General features: G+C 38.6%; 2 protein-coding genes across 2 annotated transcripts in view; one reads left to right on the forward strand and one right to left on the reverse strand.

The window, feature by feature from the left end:
- UTP3 (UTP3 small subunit processome component) overlaps window positions 1-3,210 on the reverse strand; it is a 32,884-nt gene extending 29,674 nt beyond the window's left edge. Inside the window, exons 1-3 of the mRNA XM_053690561.1 lie at window positions 3,148-3,210; window positions 1,340-1,424; window positions 505-561 (exon numbers count right to left, since the gene is read on the reverse strand). Of these exons, the coding sequence (XP_053546536.1) occupies window positions 505-561; window positions 1,340-1,424; window positions 3,148-3,164 (159 nt within the window). The 5' untranslated portion in view covers window positions 3,165-3,210. The remainder of the gene's footprint in view (window positions 1-504; window positions 562-1,339; window positions 1,425-3,147) is intronic.
- Window positions 3,211-3,677: 467 nt separating this feature from the next.
- Window positions 3,678-16,998, forward strand: part of CCDC30 (coiled-coil domain containing 30) — a 380,612-nt gene continuing 367,291 nt past the window's right edge. Inside the window, exon 1 of the mRNA XM_053690989.1 lies at window positions 3,678-4,037. Coding sequence (XP_053546964.1) covers window positions 4,029-4,037 — 9 coding nt within the window. The 5' untranslated portion in view covers window positions 3,678-4,028. The remainder of the gene's footprint in view (window positions 4,038-16,998) is intronic.

Consider the following 16,998-nt stretch of genomic DNA (forward strand, 5'->3'; position numbering starts at 1 on the left):
TGGACTTTGTATTATTTTTTTGTTATTAATAAAGGTGTGATTATTTTTGCACTTCTCGTCTCAGTCTGATTCCTGGCACCCTGACACTTCTTTAGTGTTCACAAAACAGGACAATTTCTGTGTAGTATTTTCCATTGTTATGACAATCATGTTGCAACTGGTAAAGGAGTAGTTCTTTTAAATAAATGGTCTTGTGTCCCTGTATGTATTGTTAAAAATACCCACCCGATTTTGTTTCCTATGGATAAGGTTTTGTCAAATTATCACTTTGCTGTGGTGGAATACATAGAATAAAAAATAACATTAAATTGATCATGAGCTTTTTGTAAAAGAAAAAAAAAACGGAGGTATTTACATACCTTAGCTTAGTGGCCTTTTCATTATTTTATACAAAACAGAAATCAGCACACAGCATATTCTCTCTTTTAATCAAATGTATATCTGACACACCTAATACCATTTGAAACATCTGAAAATGTGATTTATTGAATATGTTTCATTTACCTTAAACTTTTTCTCATGATAATTATCAACTTCATCATTAAAATAATCAGACGAGGTCTGCAATTAGAGAAGATGCTTGTTAGTTAAATGAACAATGTTATAACAATTATAATCAACTAGTTACAAGTTCATTGTAGACATGTGAAAGTTGGCAACATTTAAAGGACCTTTAAATACAGAAGAATTGCATAAGTAACAAATACATATTAAAATAAATACACTTATTTTGAATTTCAAATGAGTAGTATTTTTTTTTAATTTCTGGCTAATTTCAAAGTTAATTCTATTTCCCCTCCCCCCTATATCATGTGACAGACATCACTCAATCACAAAATGTATATACTGTACATTATGTGAACTTTTACACATGCTCAGTAGGAGCTGGGGCATTAAAGTGAGCATATAAAAAGATCAAACACATTTTGATCATGGAAATTTAAATTGCATGCTCTATCGAAATCGTGAAAGTTTAATTTTCACTTTAATGCCCCTTAAGTTTATTCTTCTTAAGTCTTAATAACAAAGTTATTGCACCAACTACATTACCTATAGTCTGATATGTTTTGTTTCATTATAATTATATGACTGACATTTTTGCCAACACCACATTTCAGTTTTCTGCCTTCTACAGTGCTGTCCCCTTTTTAAATGTATCAACACATGTTCTTTGGATAGTATTAAATCCAAAAGAAATTAGTTGCAGATTCCTGTAATGAGAATTTCCCCAGCAACAGTAATGAAATCAGGGTATCCTACATAGTAAGTTGCTATAAATATTACTAGTGTTTAATATTGAAATTGACATAGTTATGAAACTAAGCAAGAGTCTAATTACCTCTTTAGTTGAAGGGATGTTTGCCTTAGATATGGATTCATCATATACATCTTTATCTACTTGAGGTTTCTTTAACCTCTGACTTCTGCAAGAAAAGTAATTACAATAATTGTAGGAGAGAATTCAAGGATAACTTAAAATAAAAGAAAGCAACCAACAAGCCAGAATTTTACAGTTTTGTACTCAACTATATGAACACTTGCCAACTGTCTCAATTTCTTCAGGAGAGAATTTTTTTGGACAAGTGTCCCATAGATTAACTGTACCAAAGGCATGTCTGTCTTGCAAGCAAACGTATGTCTTGAAGTGTGTACATAGCATGGTTGTCTGACTGTGGGAATCAGATATTGGTTTTCTATATATATATATATTTGTACATTGTGGAATCTGAGTCTCCGGCACTTTACATTAGAACAGCAGAATAATAAAACAATATATCTAATTTAGTGAACCAATGTCTGTGAATCTTCTGCAGTTTTAAGATAACACTAATGCAATATTTATTTTTTTGATGTAGGTTTTGTGCAGTCAGTTAACATTTAGTGTTTTCAGGTGGAAACCGTTCATTAGTGTTACTAATATTCCAGTAATTAGGGTTGTCAGCTGATTGGACGGTCTGTAACTGACATTAAGGTTGGCAGAGGGAATGTGACAATAATCCCTTCCCAGAGAGCTTCCTCTCTTTATTTAGATCCCATCCTTGACCCTACCATATGTATGTTTCCCAACTGAGCAGTGATTTTATCTTCTTAGCTGCCAGCAACACATATAAATTATTTGCCCTCTTGAACTCCAGGTATAACATCCACAGCAGTGATCTGACCACACCTTGACTGACAGTAGCACACGTAGATCAGTGTTTTACACCCACATGGATGCTGGTAAGAAAACAGTAGATGATACTCCAACATCTACACATAACACAAACCAATGTTTTACCACCCCATGACTGCCAGGAAAGTATTTTTTTTTTTTTTATTACCTTTCTTGGCTGCTGTGGACACAACGCAATACATGTGCACTGTCTGCTCTTTGTTTAACATTTTGTAATAGGTACAGACATAGGAGGTTTTTAAACTAAGGGAACTTTACAAAAACTGCACATTTAAAAAGTGATGGTAAACTCTCACCTTTATAAAAACAGATCCGGAATGTTAGAGATATTTTAGATAGTTTAATTCATCAGTTGTAATGAAGATGCCCTATAACTTACTTTTTAATATAGATATGAAATTCAAATACCCCTGGTCAGCAGCCCACTTCAAAAGTCCTTTTTTGTGAGCCAATGGTCTGAATTGTTCTCCAATCAGCCTTCTAGCTACAACAAAAGTGCCTTAAGGGGAGACCGCTGATTGGAGAACAGTTCAAACTGTGGCTCACAGAAATATTGACGTTTGAAGTGGGCGGCAGAGCTTATGGTATTTGAATTTCATGTCTATAGTACAAAGTAAGTTATAGCGCATCTTCATAATCACTGATAAATTAAACTCCATCTAACATATCACTAACTGTCTGGATCTGTTTTAATAAAGGGGAAGAGTTTGCCATCAATTTAAGTATTCAGTATTTCTGCATACATTTTACTGGACTGTCCAGATGAGTAAAAAATTAAAGAGACACTTTGCACCAAAGCAATCAAATAAGCAAATTGAGAACTCTGGCTATAGGTACATTCATAGCTCAGATGACACATTCCAGTACACTACAGTATATCTTATTTTAAAACTAGACACTCGCTACGGCCCTTGCACACCGATAAGGGGTTAAAACACGACACAAACACAAGTTTAACAAACTAATATAATAACCTGCGAGCCTTCCCCATGCTGCCACTCACGCAGAATCTAGACACGCGAACACTAAATCCTGTCCGTTCCCATTTACTACCCCTGGAAACTGTTCTTAACACCTTGTGTTCCTTCACAGCTCCCATACAAGTGTAAATGACTGGTATACACTTATAATACTGATGGGGCAACAATTTATTTTCTGGTAAAAGAATACGGCACAATTATCACTGTAGGTATAAAAGTTTATAATGAATATGAAGAACATTAGAGAAACAGTGTGATACAACTATAAATCATGGGAAGTGTAAAACATGGTTACTTAGTACTATAAATGCCGCAGAGTTCTATCAGGCATATAATAGCACCGTATTACTAAGAAAAGAATGATCACTTATTATCTGTCCCTAAATTTGCCAACATGGATTATGTTAATTTCCACAAAAGTAGCAAGATGAAGCAAAGGGGAGTGAGGATTATTGTTTCACCCGGAGTAGTTTTAAGGTTGCACATCGCTGGGCAGCACTAGGGGCTTACAATGTTGCCATGACAACCCCCAGCTCCCCCTCCAGCCATAGAAGGAGAAGCACTAATTAAGGGGGGTTACTTACTGGAGAGTTTGCTGCAAATCTGCTCAGGTTGTAGAATGGATTTCTTATTCGCGCATGTAGCGGAGAATGTGGGCTGCTTCAAACTGCAGTGACCGCACTGTACAGTGCAGCAGGTGATTAGAGCCCCCCATGTCTGCACACAGCTGCTGCCTCCTGTTTTCTTGATGCCATCTCTGTCACTCCCCATGTTTAGTGCCCCCTCACACCCCGAGCCCCAGATATGGACGCTGCTTCTGACATCACATATACTTACTAAGAAGAGATGGTCATGGGGTCTGGGATCTAAACACAATGGATAAGGTAAAACTTCTCTGATTCTTGCAAATATTGGGTATGGGAACTAGGATCAGAACAAAATGAATAAAGTAAAGAGACAGTAACAACCTTGTAATTATAAGACATTTCTGTTGTTTTGTTATACAGTAACACATCTGCCAAGTCTAAACATTTTTAAAATAAACATCTTGTTTGCTGCAATTCTTTTTCAGTAGCCAAACTTTGCCTACCACTTGCCTTATCTGGATGAGGCAATCCAGGCATTAATAAGCAGAAAACAGGGCTAGCCACAGCATAATGTTAGCATAAAGTGCATTGCTTTGCAGTTGCTATCTACTAAAGCCAGTTAGGGAGATATATATAGTAGGGTTAGCATCGAAAAGTCTGTGGTGTGCATTTCTAGCTCTGAGAATTAGAATATCCACATTATTGTCTTTTATATGAGATAACTCGGTGGGCACACTGTCTTGTGTCCAAGGCCACGTATCAGCTGTAAAGGTTTCTTCCTTTTAATATGCTAACAATGATTTAATTTACCTGCTTGATTGTATTACATTGTTTACAAGAGTACCTTTGTTTTTAGCTTTGTAAGCATAAGGAATAAGAAGAAATCACCCTCCCACAGAGGGGTGTGTGTGCGTGGGATGATAAAAGCCCCCTGCTGCTGCTACCTGAGTACACTGTCCCTTTAACCTACAATTTGAGTGCTAGATTCTCTTTGAACAGACCTCAAATTAGTCATTACAAAAATAACAGTTGGAAAAATAGGGTTTCTTCTCTGGACAAAAAATATCTAGGATCAGATCATCATATTTCTTTAAAATTCGCAAGGGTCATTGGTATAAGTGCTACAAATGTGTCTTTTTTTCCTGAGTTTTCCTATGATTTTATTATTTGTACATTGATTTAATTTGTCTCATTCATGCCCTCCCAGGTTAAATTTTGGGATGCATACATCCTTTTTGATTCTGACAGGGGCTAGTTATCTAATTTGAAAGAGACATGAGTTTCACCTATCTATTTCTGTAGCTTATGCCTGGTATGCTATGTAACTGCTAGAGGCAAATATATGAAAAATCATCACTGATCCCAAGAGCTTATTTGTCCTGTACATTACAAGCATATGCCCAGGAGATTTCCAAAATTCTTGTTTTTATTTTTCTCTTCCTATCAATTGCCAGGATGATCTTAACGATAGAGGTAGTTCACCAATGACTGTAATTGTTTTGCCTTAATGTAGAAGAAGGTAGCATGGTGGTTCTTGGTCTCTTATCTACTTATCAAGAAGGTTGAGAAGCCATAGTTCACCCATTTTAGGAGCCAGAGAATATTTTTATAGCTATATCTGTAGAATATTAAAAATAATATGATCAAGGGGTATAACTATAGCAGCCAAATCTCCCTGGCATTTAGGATTTTTCAAGCCCCTAAGATGTGGTATCATTTGTTTTTTCACCCTATAGTATGTTACTTTGTGGCCAAGTGACCCCAGGATTATCATTCTCTCACTCTCTAGTTCATCTGAAGTAACATGGTCTTAGCTGCACTCTACACCAACCAGACAGGTCAGTTATCAAAACAGAAGCCATCCTTTAGCTGTAATAGGGCAGCAGACAAATATGAAGCTCAGGATACCGTCTAGCCACAAAACATTGAAATGATATTCCTTATGTTTTGGCCACCCTCAACTAGCAAAAACATGTTGAAATATAATTGGATAGTGCAATCATGTATATTAGTCACCAGTATTTTATTGATGATACATTTATTTAGAATTCCTCTAGGGAGAATACAATCTGCAGGAAATCTCCACCTATCATATCCTTGGAATAGACAGCTGAGAAGCGGATGGTTTTTAGAAGGCGTTTAAATCAAAGTAGCCCTTTTCCCAGCTGTCAATTCCAAGGATATGTAAAGTGGCATTTTCCAGCAGATTGTGTACGACCTAAGACAAAATTCAGAATTCTAAATAAATGTATGATCACTAAAAGGCTTAAGATTGATATACATAATGGCACAGTCCAATTATATTTGAACATCTCTTTTATAGAGGAGAATGTACAAGACCTGAAGAAGAGGTTATTATGACCTATTTTTTGTCCTGACTCTTTGGTGGAGCTTCTTTGCCATCAGACTAGTGATTTTAAGGTGGAACTAAAAGATTATCAGGGAATCTTATGCATGTATTAAGGCATTTCTGATGTCTCCAAATTCTGTTACTTTGAGCCATCCTCAAAATCAGACAGGACATGCAGTTTTCTGTGTTATTTGTCTTTTCCCCTTCTGTAGACATGTAGCATGAGCTACCTATCCTCTCTAGGGGCACTCTCCCTTGTTTGAAGTGATTGGCATGGTTATAGAGTCCGTAGAGGAATATGAAACACATTTCTTTTTATACAGACAGAGCATACAATTTTATTACAACATAACATTACAATTTACTTCTATTATATAATGTGCGTCGTTCTCTTGGTATCCTTTGTTGAAAAAAATACTTAGGTAGGCTCTGGAGCTGGGAAACTAGCTGCTGATTGGTGAATGCACATATTATGCCTCTTGTCATCAGCTTACCATTGTGTTCCGCTAACTCCCAGTAGTGCATTGCTGCTCCTTCAATAAAAGATACCAAGAGAATGAAGCAAAATTGAAAACAGAAGAAAATTGAAAAGTTGTTTCAAATTTTATTCTGTATCTGAAGCAGTTTGAGTTTCATGTCCCTTTAATTCTTAGAAACAAATACTTCCCTTAGTAGATTGTGGCGGCTTGCTACAAGCTTGAAAATTTGTTGTGTATGCATTGTTCTATTATAGATTTTGGGTAATTTTTTTATATAAATGATGTATATTATATGGCTTTCTATGGGAACTATCTTTTCCTCTGGTCCTGATTTTTCAACATGTCTTTATTGACAGGGTTTGGCAGCTAGGTTGAATGTTTGCCTTTATGATTTCTCTGTTCGTGCAAAGACTTGGTGACATAGATCTCTGTTAGTCTGCAGCTGCATGTGGCGTTGAGCCAATCAGTTTACTCCATCATTAGACTGTATTCTCCGCACCCAAAAACCACAGGTTATATAATATGCCACAACTTGATTATATGTCATTTAATGAAAATTAGAAGAATTGTTTGATAATTACTATAATTTAGATTGCTATAGAACAGGGCTTGACAAACCCAGGTGCCAGGGAGCCACTGGCTTCTAGAATTTTACCCCTAACTTTTTGGGTTATTCTCCATATATCTATATAGAAATACCTCTGGCTCCTAAAAGTTTGTCTAATATAAAACATATCCTATATTACAACTTTAGGCCATTTCCAACCCAATACCACTATGGACTACAGTAGAAAGTAAAAAGTGAGTAAGAGACGTGCTGAGCTATAAAATGTCCACGAGGATCATAATAACTGCACTATGTCAGTTTATCTGCGTTATATTTATTTTTCTGAAACCTTTATTTAATGTTTATAATCAGTATTGTTACCTAATTTGGAATTGCAATAATCTACACAGCAGAGCTAAAAGGAAAAAAAAAAAAACATCTGTGGAATAAAATATGTACATGACATCACATCCACTCTATTTATAGCCCCTTAAAACTTTCCGATAGATTCAAAATGTATTTGCTGCACAGTTCAGGCAGGTTATGTGTTCCCTTTACAGATGCAGATTTCTTTATCCACTGTGTGGAACCAAGGGCTTGATTATTGAAAATCAGAAGGATTGTAACTACAATACGTTAAAAAATATTTAGTAGTCAGAAACATGAGTGATTGAATTCACAGTTTCTTCAAGCCCTTCATGTTTGTTTATTGAAAGTTTTGGATTTAGAAGATGTGATTCTTACACCTCTGTACAGAAACCCACAGACCTATAAGATGTCATTGTTTGATACTAATGGTCTCTAAGCATATCTGACAAAGTGATTAATAATACCCTTGCTATGCAAAGAACTACTTTACAGTGATAGTTTAACAGCGCTTAGAATAAGCTGATGTTACAAGGGACACAGTACTTCCCCCCCCCCCCCCATGAAAACATATTAAAGGGACATAAAAGTGCAAGAATAATATACAGTGGGTATTGAAAAGAATCACCCCCGCTTGTAAATAATCACATTTTGTTGCTTTGTAGCCTGATATAAAGACAGACACAGTTTTTGTTTATCCAGTTGTATTTACTCAGTGGAACTTATAACATTTAAGTGAAAGATATAACACCAACATATCGGGCACAAATAAAGACAATTCAAATAAAGAATCACTGAGTTGGAAAAAGGATCACCCCGTTGTTTCAGTATTTTGTTGAACCACCTTTTGCTTTAATTACAGCCTTTAGTCTGTTGGGATATGTCTCTACTAACTTTACACATCTAGGGGGATATTTATCAAATGTCTGGCGGACCTGATCCGACAGTGCGGATCAGGTCCGCCAGACCTCACTGAATGCGGAGAGCAATACGTTCTCCGTATTCAGCATTGCACCAGCAGCTCTTGTGAGCTGCTGGTGCAACGCTGCCCCCTGCAGATTCGCGCCCAGCAGGGAGGTGTCAATCAACCCGATCGTACTCGATCGGGTTTATTTTCGGCAATGTGTGTCCGCCTGCTCAGAGCAGGCGGACAGGTTATGGAGCAGCAGTCTTTAGACCGCTGCTTCATAACTGCTGTTTCTGGTGAGCCTGCAGGCTTGCCAGAAACAGGGGCCCTCAAGCTCCATACAGAGCTTAATAAATGGGCCCCCTAGACTGTGCAATATTTACCCACTCTTCTTTGTAGAACTGCTCCAGTTCTGTTACATTTGATGGTGACCGTTTGTGGAGTCTTCAAGTCATGCCACAGATATTCAATGGGGTTTAACCCCTTAAGGACAAGGCCATTTTTCAATTTCTTTCCCTTAAGGACCAGGGCTATTTTTACATTTCTGCGGTGTTTGTGTTTAGCTGTAATTTTCCTCTTACTCATTAACTGTACTCACACATATTATATACCGTTTTTCTCGCCACTAAATGGACTTTCTAAAGATACCATTATTTTCATCATATCTTATAATTTACAAAAAAAAAAGAAAAAATATGAGGAAAAAATATGGAAAAACCCACACTTTTTCTAAGTTTGACCCCCAAAATCTGTTACTCATCTACAACCATCAAAAAACACCCATGCTAAATAGTTTCTAAATTTTGTCCTGAGTTTAGAAATACCCAATCTTTACATGTTGTTTGCTTTTTTTGCAAGTTATAGGGCCATAAATACAAGTAGCACTTTGCTATTTCCAATTTTTTTTTTTTCAAAATGAGCACTAGTTACATTAGAACACTGATATCTGTCAGGAATCCCTGAATAGCCATTGACATGTATATATTTTTTTTTAGTAGACAACCCAAAGTATTGATCAAGGCCCATTTTGGTATATTTCATGCCACCATTTCACCGCCAAATGCGATCAAATAAATAAAATTGTTAACTTTTTCACAAATTTTTTCACAAACTTTAGGTTTCTCACTGAAATTATTTACAAACACCTTGTGCAATTATGGCATAAATGGTTGTAAATGCTTCTCTGGGATCCCCTTTGTTCAGAAATAGCAGACATATATGGCTTTGGCGTTGCTTTTTGGTAATTAGAAGGCCGCAAAATGCCACTGCGCATCACACGTGTATTATGCCCAGCAGTGAAGGGGTTAATTAGGGAGCATGTAGGGAGCTTCTAGGGTTAATTTTAGCTTTAGTATAGTGTAGTAGACAACCCAAAGTATTGATCTAGGCCCATTTTGGTATATTTAATGCCACCATTTCACCGCCAAATGCAATCAAATAAAAATAAATGTTACATTTTTCACGAATATTAGGTTTCTCACTGAAATTATTTACAAACAACTTGTGCAATTATGGCATAAATGGTTGTAAATGCTTCTCTGGGATCCCCTTTGTTCAGAAATAGCAGACATATATGGCTTTGGCGTTGCTTTTTGGTAATTAGAAGGGCGCTAAATGCTGCTGCGCATCACACGTGTATTATGCCCAGCAGTGCAGGGGTTAATTAGGTAGCTTGTAGGGAGCTTGCAGGGTTAATTTTATCTTTTGTGTAGAGATCAGCCTCCCACCTGACACATCACACCCCCTGATCCCTCCCAAACGGCTCTCTTCCCTCCCCCACCCCACAATTGTCCCCGCCATCTTAAGTACTGGCAGAAAGTCTGCCAGTACTAAAATAAAAAGGTATCTCTTTTTTTCCCCTGTTTTTTTTTAAAGCATATTTACATATGCTGATGTGTAGGGTTCACCCCTTAGCCCCCAACCTCCCTGATCCCCCCCCAAACAGCTCTCTAACCCTCCCCCTCTACCTTATTTGGTGCCATATTGGGTACTGGCAGCTGTCTGCCAATACCCAGTTTATACAAAAATATATTTATTTTTTAATTTTATTTTTTATTTTCTGTAGTGTAGCTTCCCCTCCAAAAAAGACCATCCCCCACCCCCTCCCAGATCCCTTCACAACTTATTAACCCATTCCCTCCCCCCCTGTTCTCCCACTTAGGAGGGTTTTTTTCTGTAGCGCAGCAGTTCCCACCCACTCCCTCCCCGTGCACGCGCCCGCCCGCCACCTCCCGTGCACGCGCGCACGTCCGTGTGCGCCCCCGGCGGTCATGCCCCCGATCCCGCCCCCCTATTAATCATTAGAGCCATCGATGGCCGCCCACCCGCCTCCCACTTTGGCTCCCACCCACCAACGATTTTCAGCCATCGATGTCCGGTGCAGAGAGGGCCACAGAGTGGCTCTCTCTGCACCGGAGGGGTAAGAAGTGTTATTGCAGGATGCCTCGATATCGAGGCATCACTGCAATAACCAGAAAGCGGCTGGAAACGATCAGGATCGCTTCCAGCCGCTTTAAACCCCAATGTCGTACAGGGTACGTCTCTGGTCTTTAAAGACCAGGTTGTGCAAGACGTACCCTGTACGACATGAGTCGTTAAAGGGACAGTCTAGGCCAAAATAAACTTTCATGATTCAGATAGAGCATGTAATTTTAAACAATTTTCCAATTTACTTTTATCACCAATTTTGCTTTGTTCTCTTGGTATTCTTAGTTGAAAGCTTAACCTAGGAGGTTCATATGCTAATTTCTTAGACCTTGAAGCCCACCTCTTTTCAGATTGCATTTAACAGTTTTTCACCACTAGAGGATGTTAGTTCACATATTTCATATAGATAACACTGTGCTCGTGCACGTGAAGTTATCTGGGAGCAGGCACTGATTGGCTAGACTGCAAGTCTGTCAAAAGAACTGAAAATAGGGGCAGTTTGCAGAGGCTTAGATACAAGATAATCACAGAGGTTAAAAGTATATTATTATAACTGTGTTGGTTATGCAAAACTGGGAAATGGGTAATAAAGGGATTATCTATCTTTTAAAACAATAAAAATTCTGGTGCAGACTGTCCCTTTAAGTCTGGGCTCTGAATAGGCCATGCAAGGACATTCACCTTTTTCTCCTTCAACCATTGTGTGGTCATTTTTGCTGTGTGCTTTGGGTCATTGTCATGTTGAAAGGTAAACATTCTTCCCATTGACAACTTCCTGGCAGAGGGCAGCAGATTTTCCTCAAGAATTTGATGGTATTTTGCCCCATCCATTATTCCTTCTATCCTGACAAGTGCTATGTGTTTAACTCCTCCATCAATTTTGGATGGAACAGAACAACTGATAATGTATAAAGGTGCTTTCCTGGCATATTCCAATAGTCATGATTATTAAAGGGATAATAAAAACTTTATAATTACAAGACATTTCTGTTTTTGTTGAATTTTTATCAGCCCAGTGTAAACTTGTTTTTAAAAATTAACATATTGTTTGCTGCAATTGTTTTTCAACATACAAGCTCCACCCACCACTTGCACTATTAAGATGAGCCAATCCGGGTTTTAGTTTGCAGACAACAAGGCTAGCCACATTCATTAAGTTAGTATAAAGTGTGTTTTTATGTCTGTTATCTACCAATAAGGGAAATATATGCAGTACGGTTAGCATTAACGTGATGGTAAAGTCTGGTTTCTATCATTTCATTAATAAATAGTATGTTGCCCACTAAGCTTGCATACCGTTTTTCTAATAGAGTATATATAAAATCTGTATATATCCTAATCTTTATTACTTTGTGTATAGCGCCCCACCTCCGCCCCCCCTCGCTTGCAAAAATCAGTGTAGACCTGGCGTCCAATTATAAAGCTTGTCTGTGGGCTTGTTTCTTACTACTACGATGCGATGCAAGGCTCTGTTTGAATTCTAATACGCATGCGCATATTTCTTATTTTCTCTCCTTACGGCCGGCCAATCCGGATCTTGCAGTAAATCACACATTATAAGCGTGATTCAATGTTTACTTGGTTGATTGACATTTTTGGAGCTGCGCATGCGCTTTTTGCATTCACTATCCGGAGCACGCTTCTGGAATGACGTGTACAGTGGGTGGGACCTCTGTACATATCACGGATAAGCCGAAGGAAATTATTATGGGGCAGAGTTCGGGAGCGCAACAAACCATGATATAACTATATATTTTAAAAAACATAGGCCTAGATTTGGAGTTCGGCGGTAAAAGGGCTGTTAACGCTCCGCGGGCTTTTTTCTGGCCGCACCATAAATTTAACTCTGGTATCGAGAGTTAAAACAAATGCTGCGTTAGGCTCCAAAAAAGGAGCGTAGAGCATTTTTACCGCAAATGCAACTCTCGATACCAGAGCTGCTTACGGACGCGGCCGGCATCAAAAACGTGCTCGTGCACGATTCTCCCATAGGAAACAATGGGGCTGTTTGAGCTGAAAAAAAACCTAACACCTGCAAAAAAGCAGCGTTCAGCTCCTAACGCAGCCCCATTGTTTCCTATGGGGAAACACTTCCTACGTCTGCACCTAACACCCTAACATGTACCCCGAGTCTAAACACCCCTAACCTTACACTTATTAACCCCTAATCTGCCGCCCCCGCTATCGCTGACCCCTGCATTACACTTTTAACCCCTAATCTGCCGCTCCTTAAAACGCCGCCACCTACGTTATCCCTATGTACCCCTAATCTGCTGCCCCTAACACCGCCGACCCCTATATTATATTTATTAACCCCTAATCTGCCCCCCACAACGTCACCGACACCTGCCTACACTTATTAACCCCTAATCTGCCGAGCGGACCTGAGCGCTACTATAATAAAGTTATTAACCCCTAATCCGCCTCACTAACCCTATCATAAATAGTATTAACCCCTAATCTGCCCTCCCTAACATCGCCGACACCTACCTTCAATTATTAACCCCTAATCTGCCGACCGGAGCTCACCGCTATTCTAATAAATGTATTAACCCCTAAAGCTAAGTCTAACCCTAACACTAACACCCCCCTAAGTTAAATATAATTTTTATCTAACGAAATAAATTAACTCTTATTAAATAACTTATTACTATTTAAAGCTAAATACTTACCTGTAAAATAAATCCTAATATAACTACAATATAAATTATAATTATATTATAGCTATTTTAGGATTAATATTTATTTTACAGGCAACTTTGTATTTATTTTAACCAGGTACAATAGCTATTAAATAGTTAAGAACTATTTAATAGTTACCTAGTTAAAATAATTACAAATTTACCTGTAAAATAAATCCTAACCTAAGATATAATTAAACCTAACACTACCCTATCAATAAAATAATTAAATAAACTACCTACAATTACCTACAATTAACCTAACACTACACTATCAATAAATTAATTAAACACAATTGCTACAAATAAATACAATTAAATAAACTATCTAAAGTACAAAAAATAAAAAAGAACTAAGTTACAGAAAATAAAAAAATATTTACAAACATAAGAAAAATATTACAACAATTTTAAACTAATTACACCTACTCTAAGCCCCCTAATAAAATAACAAAGCCCCCCAAAATAAAAAATTCCCTACCCTATTCTAAATTAAAAAAGTTACAAGCTCTTTTACCTTACCAGCCCTGAACAGGGCCCTTTGCGGGGCATGCCCCAAGAATTTCAGCTCTTTTGCCTGTAAAAAAAACCATACAATACCCCCCCCCCAACATTACAACCCACCACCCACATACCCCTAATCTAACCCAAACCCCCCTTAAATAAACCTAACACTAAGCCCCTGAAGATCTTCCTACCTTGTCTTCACCATCCAGGTATCACCGATCCGTCCTGGCTCCAAGATCTTCATCCAACCCAAGGGGGGGTTGGCGATCCATAATCCGGTGCTGAAGAGGTCCAGAAGAGGCTCCAAAGTCTTCCTCCTATCCGGCAAGAAGAGGACATCCGGACCGGCAAACATCTTCTCCAAGCGGCATCTTCGATCTTCTTCCATCCGGTGCGGAGCGGGTCCATCTTGAAGCAGGCGACGCGGATCCATCCTCTTCTTCCGATGTCTCCCGACTAATGACGGTTCCTTTAAGGGACGTCATCCAAGATGGCGTCCCTCGAATTCCGATTGGCTGATAGGATTCTATCAGCCAATCGGAATTAAGGTAGGAATTTTCTGATTGGCTGATGGAATCAGCCAATCAGAATCTAGTTCAATCCGATTGGCTGATCCAATCAGCCAATCAGATTGAGATCGCATTCTATTTGCTGTTCCGATCAGCCAATAGAATGCGATCTCAATCTGATTGGCTGATTGGATCGGCCAATCGGATTGAACTAGATTCTGATTGGCTGATTCCATCAGCCAATCAGAAAATTCCTACCTTAATTCCGATTGGCTGATAGAATCCTATCAGCCAATCGGAATTCGAGGGACGCCATCTTGGATGACGTCCCTTAAAGGAACCGTCATTAGTCGGGAGACATCGGAAGAAGAGGATGGATCCGCGTCGCCTGCTTCAAGATGGACCCGCTCCGCACCGGATGGAAGAAGATCGAAGATGCCGCTTGGAGAAGATGTTTGCCGGTCCGGATGTCCTCTTCTTGCCGGATAGGAGGAAGACTTTGGAGCCTCTTCTGGACCTCTTCAGCACCGGATTATGGATCGCCAACCCCCCCTTGGGTTGGATGAAGATCTTGGAGCCAGGACGGATCGGTGATACCTGGATGGTGAAGACAAGGTAGGAGGATCTTCAGGGGCTTAGTGTTAGGTTTATTTAAGGGGGGTTTGGGTTAGATTAGGGGTATGTGGGTGGTGGGTTGTAATGTTGGGGGGGGGGTATTGTATGTTTTTTTTTACAGGCAAAAGAGCTGAAATTCTTGGGGCATGCCCCGCAAAGGGCCCTGTTCAGGGCTGGTAAGGTAAAAGAGCTTGTAACTTTTTTAATTTAGAATAGGGTAGGGAATTTTTTATTTTGGGGGGCTTTGTTATTTTATTAGGGGGCTTAGAGTAGGTGTAATTAGTTTAAAATTGTTGTAATATTTTTCTTATGTTTGTAAATAATTTTTTATTTTCTGTAACTTAGTTCTTTTTTATTTTTTGTACTTTAGATAGTTTATTTAATTGTATTTATTTGTAGCAATTGTGTTTAATTAATTTATTGATAGTGTAGTGTTAGGTTAATTGTAGGTAATTGTAGGTAGTTTATTTAATTATTTTATTGATAGGGTAGTGTTAGGTTTAATTATATCTTAGGTTAGGATTTATTTTACAGGTAAATTTGTAATTATTTTAACTAGGTAACTATTAAATAGTTCTTAACTATTTAATAGCTATTGTACCTGGTTAAAATAAATACAAAGTTGCCTGTAAAATAAATATTAATCCTAAAATAGCTATAATATAATTATAATTTATATTGTAGCTATATTAGGATTTATTTTACAGGTAAGTATTTTGCTTTAAATAGGAATAATTTATTTAGTAAGAGATAATTAATTTCGTTAGATTTAAATTATATTTAATTTAGGGGAGTGTTAGTGTTAGGGTTAGACTTAGCTTTAGGGGTTAATACATTTATTAGAATAGCGGTGAGCTCCGGTCGGCAGATTAGGGGTTAATAATTGAAGGTAGGTGTCGGCGATGTTAGGGAGGGCAGATTAGGGGTTAATACTATTTATGATAGGGTTAGTGAGGCGGATTAGGGGCTAATAACTTTATTATAGTAGCGCTCAGGTCCGCTCGGCAGATTAGGAGTTAATAAGTGTAGGCAGGTGTCGGCGACGTTGAGGGGGGCAGATTAGGGGTTAATAAATATAATATAGGGGTTGGCGGTGTTAGGGGTAGCAGATTAGGGGTACATAGGGATAACGTAGGTGGCGGCGATTTGCGGTCGGAAGATTAGGGGTTAATTATTTTAAGTAGCTTGCGGCGACGTTGTGGGGGGCAAGTTAGGGGTTAAGAAATATAATATAGGGGTCGGCGGGGTTAGGGGCAGCAGATTAGGGGTACATAAGTATAACGTAGGTGGCGGTCGGCAGATTAGGGGTTAAAAATTTTAATCGAGTGGCGGCGGTGTGGGGGGACCTCGGTTTAGGGGTACATAGGTAGTTTATGGGTGTTAGTGTACTTTAGGGTACAGTAGTTAAGAGCTTTATAAACCGGCGTTAGCCAGAAAGCTCTTAACTCCTGCTATTTTCAGGCGGCTGGAATCTTGTCGTTAGAGCTCTAACGCTCACTGCAGAAACGACTCTAAATACCAGCGTTAGAAAGATCCCATTGAAAAGATAGGCTACGCAAATGGCGTAGGGGGATCTGCGGTATGGAAAAGTCGCGGCTGAAAAGTGAGCGTTAGACCCTTTAATCACTGACTCCAAATACCAGCGGGCGCCCAAAACCAGCGTTAGGAGCTTCTAACGCTGGTTTTGACGGCTACCGCCGAACTCTAAATCTAGGCCATAGCGTTTCAACTTGAGTGAGTGTTTATCATCACTTTAAGTCAGTAGGGTGCATTTCTAGCTATAAAAATTAGAAACTCTACAATTTTTAGAGCTAAATTACATAAAGAAGGTGCAAAATAAATGATAAAAGCCTAAAGCAAAGTTGTTTTA

The sequence above is a fragment of the Bombina bombina genome, chromosome 8, assembly GCF_027579735.1.
Source record: "Bombina bombina isolate aBomBom1 chromosome 8, aBomBom1.pri, whole genome shotgun sequence".
NCBI lineage: Eukaryota > Metazoa > Chordata > Amphibia > Anura > Bombinatoridae > Bombina > Bombina bombina.